Source organism: Odontesthes bonariensis, chromosome 3, assembly GCF_027942865.1.
Source record: "Odontesthes bonariensis isolate fOdoBon6 chromosome 3, fOdoBon6.hap1, whole genome shotgun sequence".
Taxonomy (NCBI): Eukaryota; Metazoa; Chordata; class Actinopteri; order Atheriniformes; family Atherinopsidae; genus Odontesthes; species Odontesthes bonariensis.
This window is the reverse complement of record NC_134508.1, coordinates 4,868,230-4,885,342: the sequence shown is the minus strand read 5'-3', so window position 1 is coordinate 4,885,342 and position 17,113 is coordinate 4,868,230. Positions and strand designations below refer to the sequence as shown.

The following is a 17,113-nucleotide window of genomic DNA, read 5'->3' as shown; positions in this document are numbered from 1 at the left end:
CTCTCGCCAGCTATTTTCACAAACACATTTTTCACTGTTAAGTAGCAAAAAGTTACCGCTGGTGACTCTTAAAGGGCCGTGTATACTCTCGCAGCAGTGTGTCGCAGTGAGCTTGTCGCAGACACGACGCAGTTATTTTTGATTTATGCCTACTTTTGAAGCGCTGTCTGCTCTATGTTAATCCCACGCCACAACGCAAGAGGGACAATCACGAACAAGCTAGGATTGTGGGTGTGGTGGGTGTTGACTGGACGAATGCGCACTTTGATTGAGATGCAGCTGATCGATCTAGAAATAGAAGAAATATTGCTACTACTGGAGCTGGCAGAGAGGCGAAACAATCGTCACGGTTAGCACGGTTAGCGTCACCATTAGCAGGTTAGCAAACCGGAAATACGCATAGTGTAGAGCGGATGTAAAGTTGACCAATCAGAGGCCTCCTTTCTCTCCTCCCTGCGGTGATATCTGCGGCACTGTCTGCGATGAGTTACAATTTTGGGGAGGTGCACCAGAGTGTCTGCGTAAGGGGGGGGCATGTCTGCGTTAACTGCGACACACACGCAGACGACCTGGTTTCCGACCATAAATCAGCCTTAAGATCCTACATCCCAGTCAGATTTGGCCCTACACTGCCGCCGGCCACCTTCTAAAGCAGTGATACTCACTATTTTGTTCACCAGAGCCACATTGGCAGAGCAAAATCAAGGGAAGAGCCACTTTTACGACAACATACTAAAGTCCCCTTTTGCAAATATGCATTTCTACATATAAAACATCCCACAAAAAAAGGAACAACACAGCCAATACATTTTCAATTCAGACCACATTTACCTTAAAACTGGGATGAGCAGAAGCTGGCATGCATGCCCTTGACTTTCTTCATGTTGTACTTGTAGTTTGTTGTTGTAATCATAGTGAGACATTCAGGATGAGCATGGTTTTTGTGCTGGTTTTTGCCATTTTTTTAAATTAAAAACCCATGGCTAAAGGAGCTAGCGTGCTCTGCGGTCAAGTGTGACGGTGGTTTAAGCGGGCTGCGTTACCAGGTTTAACAGTTCCCCCTTTAGGAAACACCATTAAGCCTTAATTAATACTTAATAAAAATACTTAATACTACAAAAACGCAAACTTAATAAAAATACTTAATACTGTGCAGTATTCGCTGTACGTTATTTGAAAAAAATGTATTGTTATTGTTACCATATTGTTATAAGCTACTATGCGAGTGCGAGCCGCCAATTAAAGCTTGAGGAGCCGCATGTGGCTCGCGAGCCGCGCAATGAGTATCTCTGCTCTAAAGGCTCTAGCATGGTTGCTGTGTCGGCTAGCGCGAGCAGTGTTGATGACGTCACGATTTTGTGCCGGGTGTTTATGGTGGCGCAAGTCGATGCGCCAGTAGTTGCAATCTTCTCCGTCACAGAGGCGTTTCTGCTTCGTGAAGGTTACCGCTAACTACTCTAAGACGAAAGTCGAGAAGATGAAATGCTTAGAACCTAGCGTATTGTGTTACGCTTTCTTTGTTTGTTTGTTAGTGTGCTTCAATGGACACACTTGGGAATTATTGTTACCTTTCAGGATGCAACGATAATAATAATAATAATGGGTCGGATTTATATAGCGCTAATACTCAAAGCCGCTTCCAGTGAATGAAACGACAACAAATTCCTAACGACATCATTTATTTACAAATAAATGCACAAAGTATTTTACATGAAAGAACCGTCAGCCGTTAGCCTGTTTTCCAGTTGGTCCATCCGGTTTGTCGTTCTCAGCGCGCGCAAAGTTACGAAATTCAACTGGTGCACGACAACGCGCTGCGCCGCCTTTTCATGTCGCGCCTGGCCTGAAACGTCATTTTTACGTCACCGTGAGCGACGCCTCACCTATAAATCCAGCGCTAGTTTCTGAGGACGTGCACAAACAACGCGCCAAACAAACGCGTGATGCTGGCTGTCGGATTTCGTTAGCTTTGCATGAAGCTGTTCAAAGCTACGTATCTGTAGGCTATGGTAGTGTGCAAAGGATGTATAATACTTAATATAATATAATACACAACAAAAATAATTTATTTGTCTAAAGAAGAGAAAAACGAAGAAAAGAGGGTTGAATTTTATTAGCAACAAAAGCAACTGCAACAGTAGTTCCTGGTCTAACTTTTAACTGGCTGAGCACATCAATATGTTTATGTATTTTAATTGTTTTTTTTTAACCCTTAATATCTGATTCTAATGTTTGCTAGAACTCTTCTTTCAGACACTTTAATGTATGTTATTGAAGATCTGTGGAAGTAAACCTCCCCGAGCCATCGCTACCCCTCAGTTCAGATATCTAAAGCTAAATGTGATTATATCTCACTACTTTTTCAGTTTTTGGTGTTTTTTTTTTAAGATATTTTGCCATGACGTGACATCTCAGCTATTTTTCTAAGAAACAATTAGTGACTAACATTTTCCCAAGAGAATGGGGGGGGGGGGTTATTCAGTTAGTCGCAGCTCGATGTTGCTACAAACTATTTCTGGAAAACGCTAGATCTGTCATTTGTTCATGTGTTTGAAAATGATTTCCTTTGTACTCTTGTCTGTTAAAGATTTCGTGTCTCCACTGACGAACTTGACGTTGTATTTGGAAAATATGAATAAACCCATATTTTGATACCAGCAGAACACTCAGCAAACGCTGCTTGAGATGTTTCCCATTGTGGCACATCAGCTTTTTTGAAGTTACATTTTTTTAATAACTGATTATATTAACTGTTGAAGTCTCGTAAGATGGATCCGTCCGTTCTTGCTGAAATCAATTTTTCGACATTTCTTGGTTGTCTCATTATTCTCATCCCAGTTAAAGGCTCAAATAAGTTTGAAAAAATACAGATTTAAGTTTTCATTGCATTTCTTTTTAGAAAACTTGGGATGGGATTTTTTTCACATCTACACCCTGAAGCTGTAATGGACTGATATGTGAGAGCTTTCGGTCTTTTAATTGAACTCTGTTGAAAACAAATGTGTTTTCCAAAAGTGTCGATTTGAGAGAAGAGAAGAATTCATCATTGTGCTTTTGCTCAGTGCAATCTGAAGTCATTTAAAAGCTGTTGGTAGATACAGTGCACAGTGAAAACGAGTACACCCCTGTTGAAAAGTAACATTTTGAACAATATTTTAATACACACACAAGTTATTCCCAAAACCTGCATAGAGTAAGTTTAATACAACATCTGTTCAGCTTACAACAGAAAAGAAAGGTCAATAATATAACTTAAATGACATATTTGTCCATTTTTGTGAAATTATGCTGGTGCAAAAGTGAGTACACCCCTATGTTAAACTCCCTGAGAATGGGCCGTGTTGGCCCGAAATGTCATGAAATGAAAAGGCATTAAAAGGGAGGTCATCGTTGTGCGATTCATCCTTGCCTTACATTGAAATTTTACATTTTGAGTCTGCACCAGGCTAAAAGAGACGTGTGTGAGATTTGACTGAAATCCTATGGAGAGTATCATGATCTGCTTCAGTAGTCACAGTACATGTTGACAAGCATGTTTCTTTTGGTGAAATTCAGCTTCCTACTGTTGATGGCATCCATACAGCCCCAAACCATGTCACTCCCACTACTATGCTTGACTTTAAGCATGGGGCACTTTTCTTTGTACAAATCACTTTTTACCACCACACATGCTTGACACCATCGAAAGCAAATTTGTTCATCTTGGTGTCATCAGATCACAGGACATGGTTCCAGCAATCCATATCCTTAGTTTGTTTGTCTCTGAGGAGACAAGGGAGTTTAACATAGGGGTGTACTCACTTTTACACCAGCATAATTTCACAAAAATGGACAAATATGTCATTTAAGTTATATTATTGACCTTTCTTTTCTGTTGTAAGCTGAACAGATGTTGTATTAAACTTACTCTATGCAGGTTTTGGGAATAACTTGTGTGTGTATTAAAATATTGTTCAAAATGTTACTTTTCAACAGGGGTGTACTCATTTTCACTGTGCACTGTATCAGGTGTGCACACTGGAAAAAAATGCCCCTCCAAAAATAAGTAAAAAAACAACAAATAAAAGAAGTTTTTGCTTGAAATAAGCAAAAAAATCTGCCAATGGAACTAGTGAAAATCGGCTTGCCAAGATTTCTTGAAATAAGATGTGATATTTAGGACTTTTGAGATAAAAGTGATCTTGAAATTAGCTTAAAAACCTCTTCAAATGAAAAAAAAAAAGCTTGTTTCATATGATATGTGACTCAAAACAATTTGTTTTCAAGACTTTTTCATTTAACAAGATATTCCAGATGTATTGTATTAAAACAAGTCCCTATATCTGGCTGAAATGGTACTTATTAGGCAGTTGTGTCTGATATTAAGTGTAATGAGATATTTGAACTAGAAATGAGACAAATATACTTGGTAAGACTTTGATTTTTTTCCAGTGCAGAGAAGTCTTTGACATTTTGTTGGAAACTTTAATCGGTAGAGGTTGGCCTGAAGTTGTCTTTTGTTTTCCTTTACAAAGCTGCACCACCGGGTCCTCTCTTAGATACAATGGGTTCACTACGTTTGCCCAAATTAAATTGTGGTTTCAGGTGAAGCCGTGCCCCAGACTCTGAGCCTCTGAAGCTGTGTAATTGGACTCCAGACTGAAAGCTCATACGTGCTGAACAGTATCTCCGGCTTGTTACCCGACGATGCTTCTCGGAACTTAACAGTCTGTCAGACTGAAAAAAAGCAACTTTTTACACAAAGCAAATTGTACGTTTTTCACTGCCAAAACTTTTTCATTTTACTACACAAGCACTGCAGCAGATGAAACTGTAAAAATCCAACCAATCTTCTTTTTTTCTTTTCCCGCTCCCAGATGACATTTTTATTGTCGGTTTCCTCTCCTGTTTGGCGGTGCACTTACTGCTTTCGAGCTTTTTTTGACGATGCAGTATTTCGGCAGCTATTTTTTAACCTCCTACATGAGGGTGGGACATCGAGCTTGCGTTTTCTAACTAATGGGTCAAAACTACAGTCATCTACAGCACTCGGTTTGCAAAAATATTCGGGTTTGGGCATGAGAAATATGTTTTTTTTAGTGCATTCAAAGATCTGTAACTCTGACCTTGTAACATCTGGAGTGATTCTGACAGTCTAAGGGGCAAAAATAGTGTTTGCTTTCAAAAGAGATCTACTAGGGTATTCCAGTTCTTGTGTATTTGATGTTTGTGATTGTTTGTATATCACTTTTTGAAGTTGAATATACTAAGAACTGTTGTTTCTTATTACTCATCATTGCATTATTTCAGTTTCGGCTTCCGTGTACATTGCATCAAATCTGGGCTGCTTCGGTTACAGATGTGTTCTGTTTCCTCAGCCTCGGAGCAGCTGGGAGACAGGAGGAGTGGGCAGAAGTCGAGGAGGGGTCCCTTACAGACGCTGTACGATGGCGACCAGGTCAGTCCAGTTTCTGCTGCTCGGCCTGGACTCGGTTCAGCACGTTTTTCTTCTTTTTCTTTTGCATCTTTGTGTGTTCCTAGCATGACCACCGTAAATTCCGGACTATAGAGCACACCTGAATATAAGGCTACGTGCCCACGACAACGATAACGACAGATAAACGCAGAACATTTCGACAGATGTGCCTATCTTGCACACGGCGACGGCGTTTTTAGGAGTTCAAAACGGAGAAAAGACAAACGCCCTCCAGAGTGGAGATCTTGAAAACGATCCAACCTCTCGTCGCCGTAGGAACAATTCAAAATGCAGAAGTGCGTTTTTTGCACACGTTAAGTGGGTAGTTCTCCATGAACGTCTCACATATCTCACTATATTTATTTTGGACACTCTCCCAATCCACATTATCCACTGCCTTCCTGGCTTTGTAGTTCAGTGTCGTGTTCAGGAGCAACTGGACCGTACTGTTGTTGCCGCCACGCTTCGCCATTTTCTTCCAACTGACGCGGAGGAAGTAGCCACAAAACAGAAATTTCTCATATTTATTAATATATGTAACTCATATAACAATACCAAAGGTATTGTTGCTACTGCCACCTACGTCCGGGGCGTGCATACTACATCGGCAAACTATGAGTTTTATACGTTTTCCCTGTTCCCATGGATAGACAGATATCCACCCCCAAGCGCTCGTGAGAACGCAGATAAATTGTGGAGGAAAAAAACGGACATCTGCGTTTATGCTTCAGAGCGTTGTCGTGGGCACGTAGCCTAAGCCGCACTTTCTCAATTTAAATAGAAAATCCATTTTGTACTAGAATAGGCTGCACCGGATTATAAGCCGCGGGTGGCCACATAGTAATATGAGATATTTACACAGAAAGATGAAACATGAGAAATTAGAAATTTTAAAACTTTTAATTAAATGCATATGGTAACAGAAACAAATACATACTGAAAATGCTTTTTTTTCCCGAACAGTGCCTGTAACACGGCTGGTAAAAAAAAAAAAAAAAAAAAGCTGCATCATACGCATTTCTTTGTTTGTTTTCCATGTTGAGGATGAGTACAAATGGCCGATTTACAATAATTTAGTAGTGTAAGTGTGTTTGATTTATTGTACAATTTCAGTGGATCACTGAACTATTCCTTAATTGTATTGGTCTAATGTTACGAGGCAAAATGTTTTTGGCTGCATGAAAACAAAACAAAAAAAGCATATATTAGCCGCACCGTATTATATGCCGCGGTGCTCAAAGCCTGGGAAAAATTAGCAGCTTATAGTCCGGAATTTACGGTAATTCTTTTATAAGCAGGGGACAGTCATTTTTATTATTATTATTTTTTTTATGATGATTTTTCTTTAATTTGCATACATGATAAGCCAAAAAAAAAGATCTAAGAAATAACAGTAAAATATTAATTGATTCAGAACTCCTTCAGTGAAGGCTTTATGTTGTGAAGTGGTCGGGAAAGGGGCCGACAGAGTTGCCGCATCTGCAGCGTTCAGAACTGACACCTTTCCAACGCGCCGCCTCCATCTGAGCAGGGACTTTTCGGAGTGTAGAACACGCCGTGAACACATCCTCATTTTGAGCTGCCTTTGACACATGGCTTGTGAAACTCCTGCTGCTTCCTTTAAAAACTACCAAACTTACACCAAATGTTCCACATAAATTTAGTGTAAAGATTTTCCAGTCAGATGAATGTTTACAGGCAAAATGTCCACGATAACAAACTAAATGAATGACTGGTTTTGATACGAATTTAGATATTGTCGGCCATGTTGGAGCATGACCAGCGGGGCTCTCTCTAAGTTACCCAAAACTGATCAAAATCATTTAAAAATGAGCTTTTAACGCCTGAACATTCAGAGCAAACTGAGCAGTTTCATTTATGAGCTTTGATCCCATTTTTGTGTCCCATGGAACTCTGTATGTTCTCCCTCCAGACTCAGAATCTTTGAGATTGTCTTTTTGCTGACATTAATTTGCTTGCGTATCTACAGCAAAGATAAACAAGTCAGCTCCTGGAATGTTTGAACCTCAGTATGAACCGGCAGGGACGATGGAGCAATGAAACGCACTGATTTGAGTTGTCAGCATCTGAGATAAAGGCAATAAAATGCATCTGTTTTGCACCAGCCCTCATAAACTGCTCTGAATATATCCAATAGACAAATCCCCCTCCTGCCAGCTGTAATGTTTATGTCAAGCACAATTGCCTTAATGTTGTTTTTATGTCATCGTATAAAAAAAGTTCTTTGCTGAATGACACAAGATTTATTACATTCTAATCCTGCCGTCAGCCTGCAGACAAATAATAGCTCTGCCTTTGACAGAGGCAAGAGAGGAGTTAGGATTATTGAGGCATTTCTTTGGTTCACATGCATGTTACATAACAGCATAATTAAAATCAGTCAGGAAATGCAATACATTATTTGATTGGTTTTTGTTCAGCGCACCCTCCAGCAACTTAAACGGCACTGAACACAGCAATAAAGTTTATGTTTGATTACAGAGTTCTGACTACAGTCATGACAAGAAGAAGGTACACTCTCGTTAAATTCTAAGGTTTTATGTGTCAGAAACTATTTAGTCCTTATGAGGTCTTAAAGAGGGTAGGTAGCAGCCAGGTGCTGCTAATCAAACACACTTGATTAAATGATCATTATAAAAAGCAGAAGTTTTGGCAGTTTGCTGCTCTGGAGCATTCAGGTGTGCGTTAACACGATGCCAAGGAGGAAAGACATCAGCAGTGATCTTAGAGAAGCAACTGTTGCTGCCCGTCAACCTGGGAAGGATTATAAGGCCGTTTACAAACTATCTGGAGTCCATCGTTTTACAGAGAGAAAGATTATTCACAAGTGGAGAACATTCAAGACAGCTTTCAATCTTCCCAGGAGTGGACGTCCCAGCAAGGTCACCCCAAGGTCAGACTGTGCAATGCTCAGAGAAGCTGAAAAAAAACCAAGAGCCACATCTCAGACTCTACAGGCCTCAGTTAGCATGTTGACAGAACAATTAGAAAAAGACTGAACAAGTATGGCTTGTGTGGAAGGGCTGCAGGAGAAAGCCTCTTCTCTCTAAAAAGAACATGGCAGCACAGCTTAGGTTTGTAAAGTTACATCTGAAACAACCACAAGACTTCTGGAACAGATGAGACCAAAGTACAGATGTTTGCTCATAATGCACAGCAGCACGTTTAGAGCAAACCAAACACAGCACATCAGCACAAACACCTCACACCAGCTGTCAAGCACGGTGGTGGAGGGCTGATGATCTGGGCTGGTTCTGCAGCCACAGGACCTGGGCACCCTGCAGTCATTGAGTCCACCATGAACTCCTCTGGATATCAAAGTGTTCTATCAAATCAAATCAAATTTATTTATACAGCACATTTCATGTACAAACAATTCAAAGTGCTTTACATAAAATAAAAGCATTGCAGCAGGGAGTGGAAGAAGCATTAAAATACAAAAAAAGAATATAAAGAGAAACAAATAAAATCATTTAAATGATTTTAAAAACAAGCAACAGTCCAGATAAGTTCAAAGATATCGTGCAGATTTCATGCATAGACACATGAGAACAGAAATGTTTTTAACCTGGATTTAAAAATGTCTCCATTTGATGAAAGTTTAAGTTTCTAGAGTCAGATGTGAGGCCGTCTGTCTGACAGCTAAAGCTGGGCTGAAACTGGCTCATCAACAGGACAAAGATCCCAAACACAGCAGCAGATCTACAGCAGAATGTGTGAAAAAGTAAAGAATCAAGGTGTTGCAACGGTCCAGTCAGAGTGCAGACCTCAGCCTGACTGAAATGCTGTGAGAGCTGTGCATAAATAAATACTGCAAACCTCAATGAGCTGAGGCTACATTGTAAAGAAGAGTGGACCAAAGTTCCTCCAGGAGTCCTCTAAAATATTTTAGTGGACAGTTTTAAGTTTCCCAGAACACTTTCAGGTTGTGTAAGGCTGTTTCTAACAAAGCCTCCAGGATCTGGGGTCAGTTTATATCCCAAACTGTGCTTTGGAACAGACTGATTGTGAGAATAAAGATAACTCAACAAGCCTTTTGAGTAATTCATCCATGAGCTGTGCTTGGAGACACAGTCCTGTAAAAGCACCTCTGTAACAGCTGTTTTTAGTTAAGTCTCTGTGTGAGGGGAAGGAAAGTGGAGCTGTCATAAATAAAAAATAAAAACGAGCAGGCATCACTTACTTTTAAGTGCTCCTGGTATTTTCTTTATTCTGTTCCACTTAAAGGCTTCTGCGGAGCTGTCAGAATGGAAACAGAATGACCTGAATGTGTATTTCTGCAAAAACAGAATGTGCATTTTTGTTTTCTGTTTATTTGATAGCTTTTAATGATCAGATGGGAAAATAAGTAACTTAAGTGGAGCACAACGCCCTGAAGAGGTACATTAAGCTCTTAAAATCAATAGTTAATCATACATTTCATAGTGACTGGGTTTTTGTTTGACCAAGGAAGAGCACATGGACAATGATGTCAATGAGTACCCTGAGATGTATATAGTTCTTTGGTTATCTATTTTTTTTTTAAGCAGAACTGATGCTAAATTCAATATAAAGACTGGAATTAATGGCTCCTCTGGGCGAAAGCACCTGTTGCCAATAAAAGGTATTAAAGTTAATTATGCCTGAATAATGCTGCCTACTTGGGCAGTCCAGCATTTACAACCCCTGGCAAAAAGAATTGAATCCCCACACTTGTAGGATGTTCAGTTTTTTCATTTTGGAAGTAAAAAAAAAAAAAACAGATTTATTTACTTGTGATTCTTTTGTCTTTTTTCAGATAAAGTATTGGGAAAATGATGGAATTGCCTTGTAATTTGCAGTTCTAAAAGAAATATCTGCACGAGTCTAAATATGCAAATGAGTCTGCAGTTTAAGTAGGGTGCTCTCAGAGCTCAATGAGGTGACTGATAGGAAACATGGCCCCATCAAGAGAGCTGTCAGTGCAGATGATGAAAGGGAGTGTGGCAAAAAAAAATGTCTCTGAAGGTGTGAAAGGGAAACATACGGGTCGATAAATGAATATGTCAAAGCGTCAGGGCGCAAAACTCGAAACAATGTGTGTCACGCCCATGGACTCGTTTTTAGTTTTATGTTTTAGGTTAGGTTTTTGTGTTCATGCCTTGGTTTTTGGTTCTTAGTCCATGTTTAGTTTAGTCATGTCTTAGTTTCCCTGCACTCTGTTTATTAGTTCACTCACTTCACCTGTGTTTTTTCCCTCAGCTGCACTCACTCTCCAATCACTCTCATTCCCTATTTAGTTTCCAGTCTCCCCTCTTAGTTTGCCGGATCTTTGTTGCCATTCATGTCTATTCACCCATGCTACCAGTTTTGTCCAAGCTAAGTATTTATATATTTATTCCATGCCAAGTCTTTTTGTTTGTTTTTCCACAGTTTGACTTTTGAATCCGGCCTAGCCGTGCTTTGTGTTGTTACTTTGTTTTTTGGTGAATAAATCCAGTTTTTTTTTTCTTAAGTCCGCATCCGTGTCCTCCCTCCTCACACAAACCTGACAATGTGTCTGAATAAATAAAAAAAAAAAGAAACTGCATTAGGCCGGTTTAAGTCATATTTATCTGAAAGATTTCAGTTTGTTCTTGTAAATGAAAAATCTTCCTCACACACCAGATTAAGTCATGGAGTTCCTCAGGGTTCTGTGCTTGGACCGATTCTTTTCACTTTATACATGCTTCCATTAGGTAACATTATTAGACAGCATGGCATAAATTTCCATTGCTATGCTGATGATACTCAGCTGTACTTATCTATAAAACCAGATGAACCCAATAGGTTGGTCAGACTACAAGCATGTCTTAAAGACATAAAGACTTGGATTACTCGGAACTGTCTGCTTCTAAATTCAGACAAAACTGAAGTCGTTATCTTTGGACCTGAGCACCTCGGGGAGAAACTGTCTAGCTACATAGTTACTCGAGATGGTATTTCCTTGGATTTCCTGTATTTCCAGAATTTATCATTTTACTCGCATATAAAACAGGTTTCTAGGACTGCCTTCTTTCACCTTCGTAATATTGTTAAAATCAGGAACATCTTGTCTCAGAGTGATGCAGGAAAAACTGCTCCATGCATTTGTTACTTCAAGATTGGACTACTGTAATTCTTTATTATTGGGCTGTGCAATCTGTTGGTTTCCTTAGCTAGGAAATTGTTTTTCAATTGGCTCGATATGAATGAATTGGATTATTTTTAAATTAATTAATTGGATATCATTGGATTATGATTACAATGAATTGAACTCCAATTGGCTTGAATTGGACTATAGATGGCCTTGAGATGACATTTGTTGTAATTTGGCGCTATATAAATAAAACTGAATTTAACCTTGTAGCACCCACAGTTGCAGATATGCAACAAGCTTTTTATTTATTTACATTATTTTTTTACATTATATTTTATTTATATTTTTATTTACATTAAATTATTTGATTTTTTTAAATTTACATACATTATTTACATTCATGTGTAATATTTTTTTACATTACATTTTATGTAAAAATGGGTGGGAATAAACCAATATTTATGGTTTATTGGCAGTTGCATATCTGCAACTGTGGGTGCTACAATGTTAATTAAATTATCATCATCGTCATTGTTGATTTAGTTGCTAAGCTGCACAACATGTATATCATGTTGCCTCTGATTTATGTAGAAGCCAAAACTTTAATGATGACACATGATACACAAGTTTACATAGGTTTTACTCTACTGTATAAATTCTGTACAAAATTATGCTCAACGTTCACATTAGGAGATTAAAACATGAGATTCAAAGACTCTGTTTAACACACGCGGAGCACAAACTCGTACCGAAGCATTGGCGCTACAGGGTTTGACCACTCTGGTGTGTCCTTGATGTTTCTGTGTCGGCCAGGAAACACAGAGAGCCACACATAGGGTCGGACACAGAGTCAAACTGTGAGTCCCAGGGCTCTGACCGCCGCAGGGGTGAGCCAGGCTGAATAAATGAAAGGAGTAAATAAGACATTTGTGCCAGGAAGAGACCGAGATGAACTGGATGACCCCTTATTTTATTAATGCAGTTTGCGGGTTGCATGGGGAGACCCGTTTTTTTTATTTATTTATTTATTTTTTTTTTATGAGGACCACCGGAGGAGAAGAATCTGATTAAGAGAGTTTTGGTCTAAATTTGGATAACCTTAAAGGAGAATTCCGGCCATTTAACAAACATATCCCATCTGTTGGAGACCCAGGGAAGTTGGCCAAAGGGAAAACCGCAAGAAATTTTCATGCCCGCTACGCAAAGTTGTCCAATTGCGCTGATTTCCATGAAAGCGGGCTCTATCGGGCAAGCTTTTAACCTTTCCTGAGGCTCTTAACGTGCATCAAAATACTTTTGACCGAATTGGCCGTGGTGTCAGTAGCAATACAATTCAACCCAGGGGCTAACCATACCATTAGCTAGCACAGACATTATACATTTGGAGATTTCAAAAACAGCGCACTTACCTTTCTCAGCTTCCGTGTTCCACAGGCGGAGGTGCGCTCCTTCGAGCAGTCATGTGACACCTCATGACATCACGGCGAAAATGGGTGTTGAAACGAGTCAGCTGTTCGATAGGAAACAATAACAAACATGGCAATGTGTAGTTCGGTTCCCGAGGGTCGTTTTTGGTGGACAAAAAGACAATTTTGGAATACTATAGTGTATGACTTCGGTGATTAATTTGTGCGCACGCCTGTGGAACACGGAAGCTGAGAGAGGTAAGTGCGCTGTTTTTGAAATCTCAAAATGTATCATGTCTGTGCTAGCTAATGGTATGGTTAGCCCCTGGGTTGAATTGTATTGCTACTGACACCACGGCCAATTCGGTCAAAAGTATTTTGATGCACGTTAAGAGCCTCAGGAAAGGTTAAACGCTTGCCCGATAGAGCCCGCTTTCATGGAAATCAGCGCAATTGGACAACTTTGCGTAGCGGGCATGAAAATTTCTCGCGGTTTTCCCTTTGGCCAACTTTCCTGGGTCTCCAACAGATGGGATATGTTTGTAAAATGGCCGGAATTCTCCTTTAATATTATTTATTTAATGGTGGTTTTTGTTCAACAAGTTTAAGGTTTTCTTCTCTAGATGTTTTATCAGGTCAACTCTTTTTTTTTTTTTTTTCTTTTTTTTTTTCTTTTTTTTCAGCAAAACTGAAAATAAACCGAAACTGAGCAACAAATTGGAAGTGATCATTGTGATCATCATGAATTATCGTGTTTAAAGTCCCACTTTAACTGTAATTACTTGTCTGAAAACTCTTCTGTGTTCATAAAGATTGATTTTGGTTGTTAAAAAAAAAAAAAAAACAACATCTCATAGCCTTGAATTGCTTGGAGATGAGACATCACCTTTTTCCTCATACAGTGAATGGGGAAGATGGTAATTAGCCCCTCTGCTAGCTATGTTTACTCAGACTCTGCTATGCTGTGACCAGATCTTTTAACCAGAGAGCGACTCTCAGTTGTACAAAGTCTCATGCAAGTGTAACACCATTGGAAACGCATCGCTCACAAGCTTGGCTGGCCTAGCTGCAGATGCTAGTGGCTGCCCAGGAGCTACGGCCTTTAGCCGCACCTCGCAGGGCTGGGGCTGCTAACGCCTGCTCACTTGCTCATTCAGCTGACAAAGAGTGCATTTCTAATACTGTTGAAACTGATAGAACATTACCATTCTGATACTTGCAGCTTGAGGTTATCGTTTTCATCTGTTCCTCACAATACACACCCATTGGCTGTAAATGGGGTTGCCAACCGTCAACTTGAAAAGCTGAATCGGAAGGGATTTAGGAACGGCTTTTGTGTCTAAATACGGGACGATTCCGTTTTTCAAGTTGACGGTTGGCAACCCCATTTACAGCCAATGGGTGTTTCTACATGCTTTTGTTTGTTTAGTGTGAAAGTTCATATGAATGTCAATTTAATAAAACATTGATTAGAAATAGGTGGAAGGTTATTTAATTCATTTGATTGAATTCATGTTTATTTGAATAGAATTTTGTAACATTTTGTTAGAAGCCATTGTTTATATTACTGTCGCTTTAAGAAAGCAGCGCTTTAGCGCACACAGGTGTTTGGAGACAGTTGAGGCTTAATTAAGGACCGAGCGACACAGTTTACTAACCGCAGTACCTTTTCGGATGAGAAACTTTGATTTGGAATACTCCTGTAACAAGATTCCTCGGAAAACTTTGGAATAAATACATTGCGTTAATCTTTTACACCGGAGTCCTGTGGACGTTTCTTGTTTTGCATCCAGTCAACCTGGTTTAAAGCTTCAGCGCCCACGCTATCTGTAAAGCCCCCCGCAGATGGTCAGGATTGGTTCAAATGTTCTACGTGGAACATACAGATTGTCTGACCTCGTCTTTCTGAGACTGTAGGCAGCGCCATGCTGATTCAAAGCAGAAATCCCCTGCCATTAGCCTAGAAATCTAGACGGCCCTAGCGACCGCAAATTGAATTTGCTCCGGGGCTAGTCTAGTCACTTGTGGTCGTTTTGCGAGGCTGCAAATCGAAACTTAATCGGGCCAATCAAATCGTGAGGAGCGGGGTCGGAGGCCGGGCTACCTGGTGACGACAGAGGTGCGACGTTTCGGTGTGTAGTTCCAGAGAGAGGTAAACAATGGCTGCGCCCAGCGAACAGTCTTTCGATTTGGCTTTGGCAGCGACTCTGGAAGATTTAAATATACATTTTTCTTTGCGAGACGAACAGATAACTGCACTTAAGTTTTTCTTGAAAAAAAAAAAGGACGTTTTCTGAGTTTTGCTCACCGGGTACGATAAAAGTTTAATTTACCAGCTTGCTCCGTTGGTGGGACGACGCTCTGATTGGTTGTTGCGCCATCCTATTGCGTGCGAGTGCAGAGGCAACTTGACAGACAACCGTTTATCCCGCCCACACTGCTATCCAGCATCACTAGACCCCTGTACATCTTTTTGCTGTACGGGTCTGGCTTGCTAGGCTACCCTGCCATAGCACAGATAGCCGATTTTGCTCATGATATGTCTTTTCGCACATAAAAAACATGGAAATTCGGGAAATTCGTTCTGGACATAATAGCAAGGTTGAAAGTAAATGTGGTGGGGGACTTGATTTTTCCTTTTCTTTTCTTCTCTGCAGGTTGAGTCGGCAGTACAAGCCATCCATCAGGGTCGGCGGGAGCTGTTAGAAGAAGCCTGTCGCTCATACACCCGCAAACGCAGAGTCCTGATCCCAGAGGACCTGAAGCATGTCATTGTGGATGACCAGCACGGCATGCTGTACTGCTACGTGCCCAAAGTGGCCTGCACCAACTGGAAGCGGGTGCTCATGGTTCTGACGGGCGTCGCCGGCGCCCATAGCGACCCACTAGCAATCCCCGCCAACGAGGCCCACGTGGCAGGAAACCTCCGCACCCTGTCGGAGTACTCCACCTCCGAGATCAACCAGCGCCTGCGCTCGTACCTGAAGTTTATCTTTGTTCGTGAGCCTTTCGAGCGTCTGGTGTCCGCGTACCGCAACAAATTCACCCGGAGCTACAACACGGCTTTCCACAAACGATACGGCACAAAGATAGTGCGACGGCACAGGCCGGACCCTCAGCCGGAAGCTCTGGAGAAGGGAAACGACGTCTCCTTCGAGGAGTTTGTGTATTACCTCGTGGACCCGGCAACCCAGCGAGAAGAGCCCTTCAACGAACACTGGGAGCGGGTGCACTCGCTGTGCCACCCCTGCCTCATCCACTACGACGTGGTGGGGAAATACGAGACGCTGGAGCAGGACTCCCGCTACGTGCTGCAGCTGGCCGGGGTGGAGGACCAGGTCAGCTTCCCCGCCTCGTCCAAAAGCACCAGGACTACAGGAGACATGGCGGCCCAGTTCTTCCAAAACATCAGCCCTTTTTATCAGAAGAAGCTGTACAATCTCTATCGCATGGACTTCCTGCTTTTCAACTACTCTGTGCCAGCCTACCTCAAGTTTAGATGAGGCTGGGACGGCACCCACCCGTGGAACTCAAGCCGAACTTACCGGGGCTCAGGCGCATGTTTGAGTAGCTGTTTCTGGGGTGTTACTCTTTCTTTGCAGGCTTTATTACGGACACAAAGAAAAGAAAAAAATAACTATTTTCAAATGAAGAGTGTCGGGATGAAGAACTTTTGTGCCCAAAACAGATTCAAGTTTGAGAGTACCTTCCATCGCAAGATCAAGGTTTTTGCTTGAAGAAGGCAACTGAGATTTTATTGTTGAGAATAATGAAATGGATGTCGGTCACTGCAACTGTCGTTGGTTTTCTGCTGTTTCACAAGTGAATTTGCACGACTAATGTTATCTCTACACGATGCAGTAGCATAATATGTCAAATATTCAAATAAGATTTAGACAGTGAATGTCTCCAAACGTGTGCCTTTGATCGTGGGTCTTCTTCTGTCACCAGGCACCAGTGAGAGCTTATTGTGACTCTTGTTTCCCATTTTGTACTGTAGGAGGAGATTTTTTTTTTTTTGTGTAACTACGATGTGGTTTTTATTTATTGTCTTACTTACGACCTTGCAAAGTCAAACCAAAATAGATTTATCATTTCTCTGACAGTTTTCAAATAAATGCATTAAATCGAGAATGTGTTCTTGAGTTCTTGAAG

General features: G+C 40.9%; 1 protein-coding gene across 1 annotated transcript in view; it reads left to right on the top strand.

Moving 5' to 3' along the window:
• LOC142376664 (carbohydrate sulfotransferase 11-like) overlaps window positions 1-17,085 on the top strand; it is a 31,040-nt gene extending 13,955 nt beyond the window's left edge. The window contains exons 2-3 of the mRNA XM_075460115.1: window positions 5,358-5,437; window positions 15,616-17,085. Of these exons, the coding sequence (XP_075316230.1) occupies window positions 5,358-5,437; window positions 15,616-16,461 (926 nt within the window). The 3' untranslated portion in view covers window positions 16,462-17,085. The remainder of the gene's footprint in view (window positions 1-5,357; window positions 5,438-15,615) is intronic.
• The last annotated feature ends 28 nt before the right edge of the window (window positions 17,086-17,113 follow it).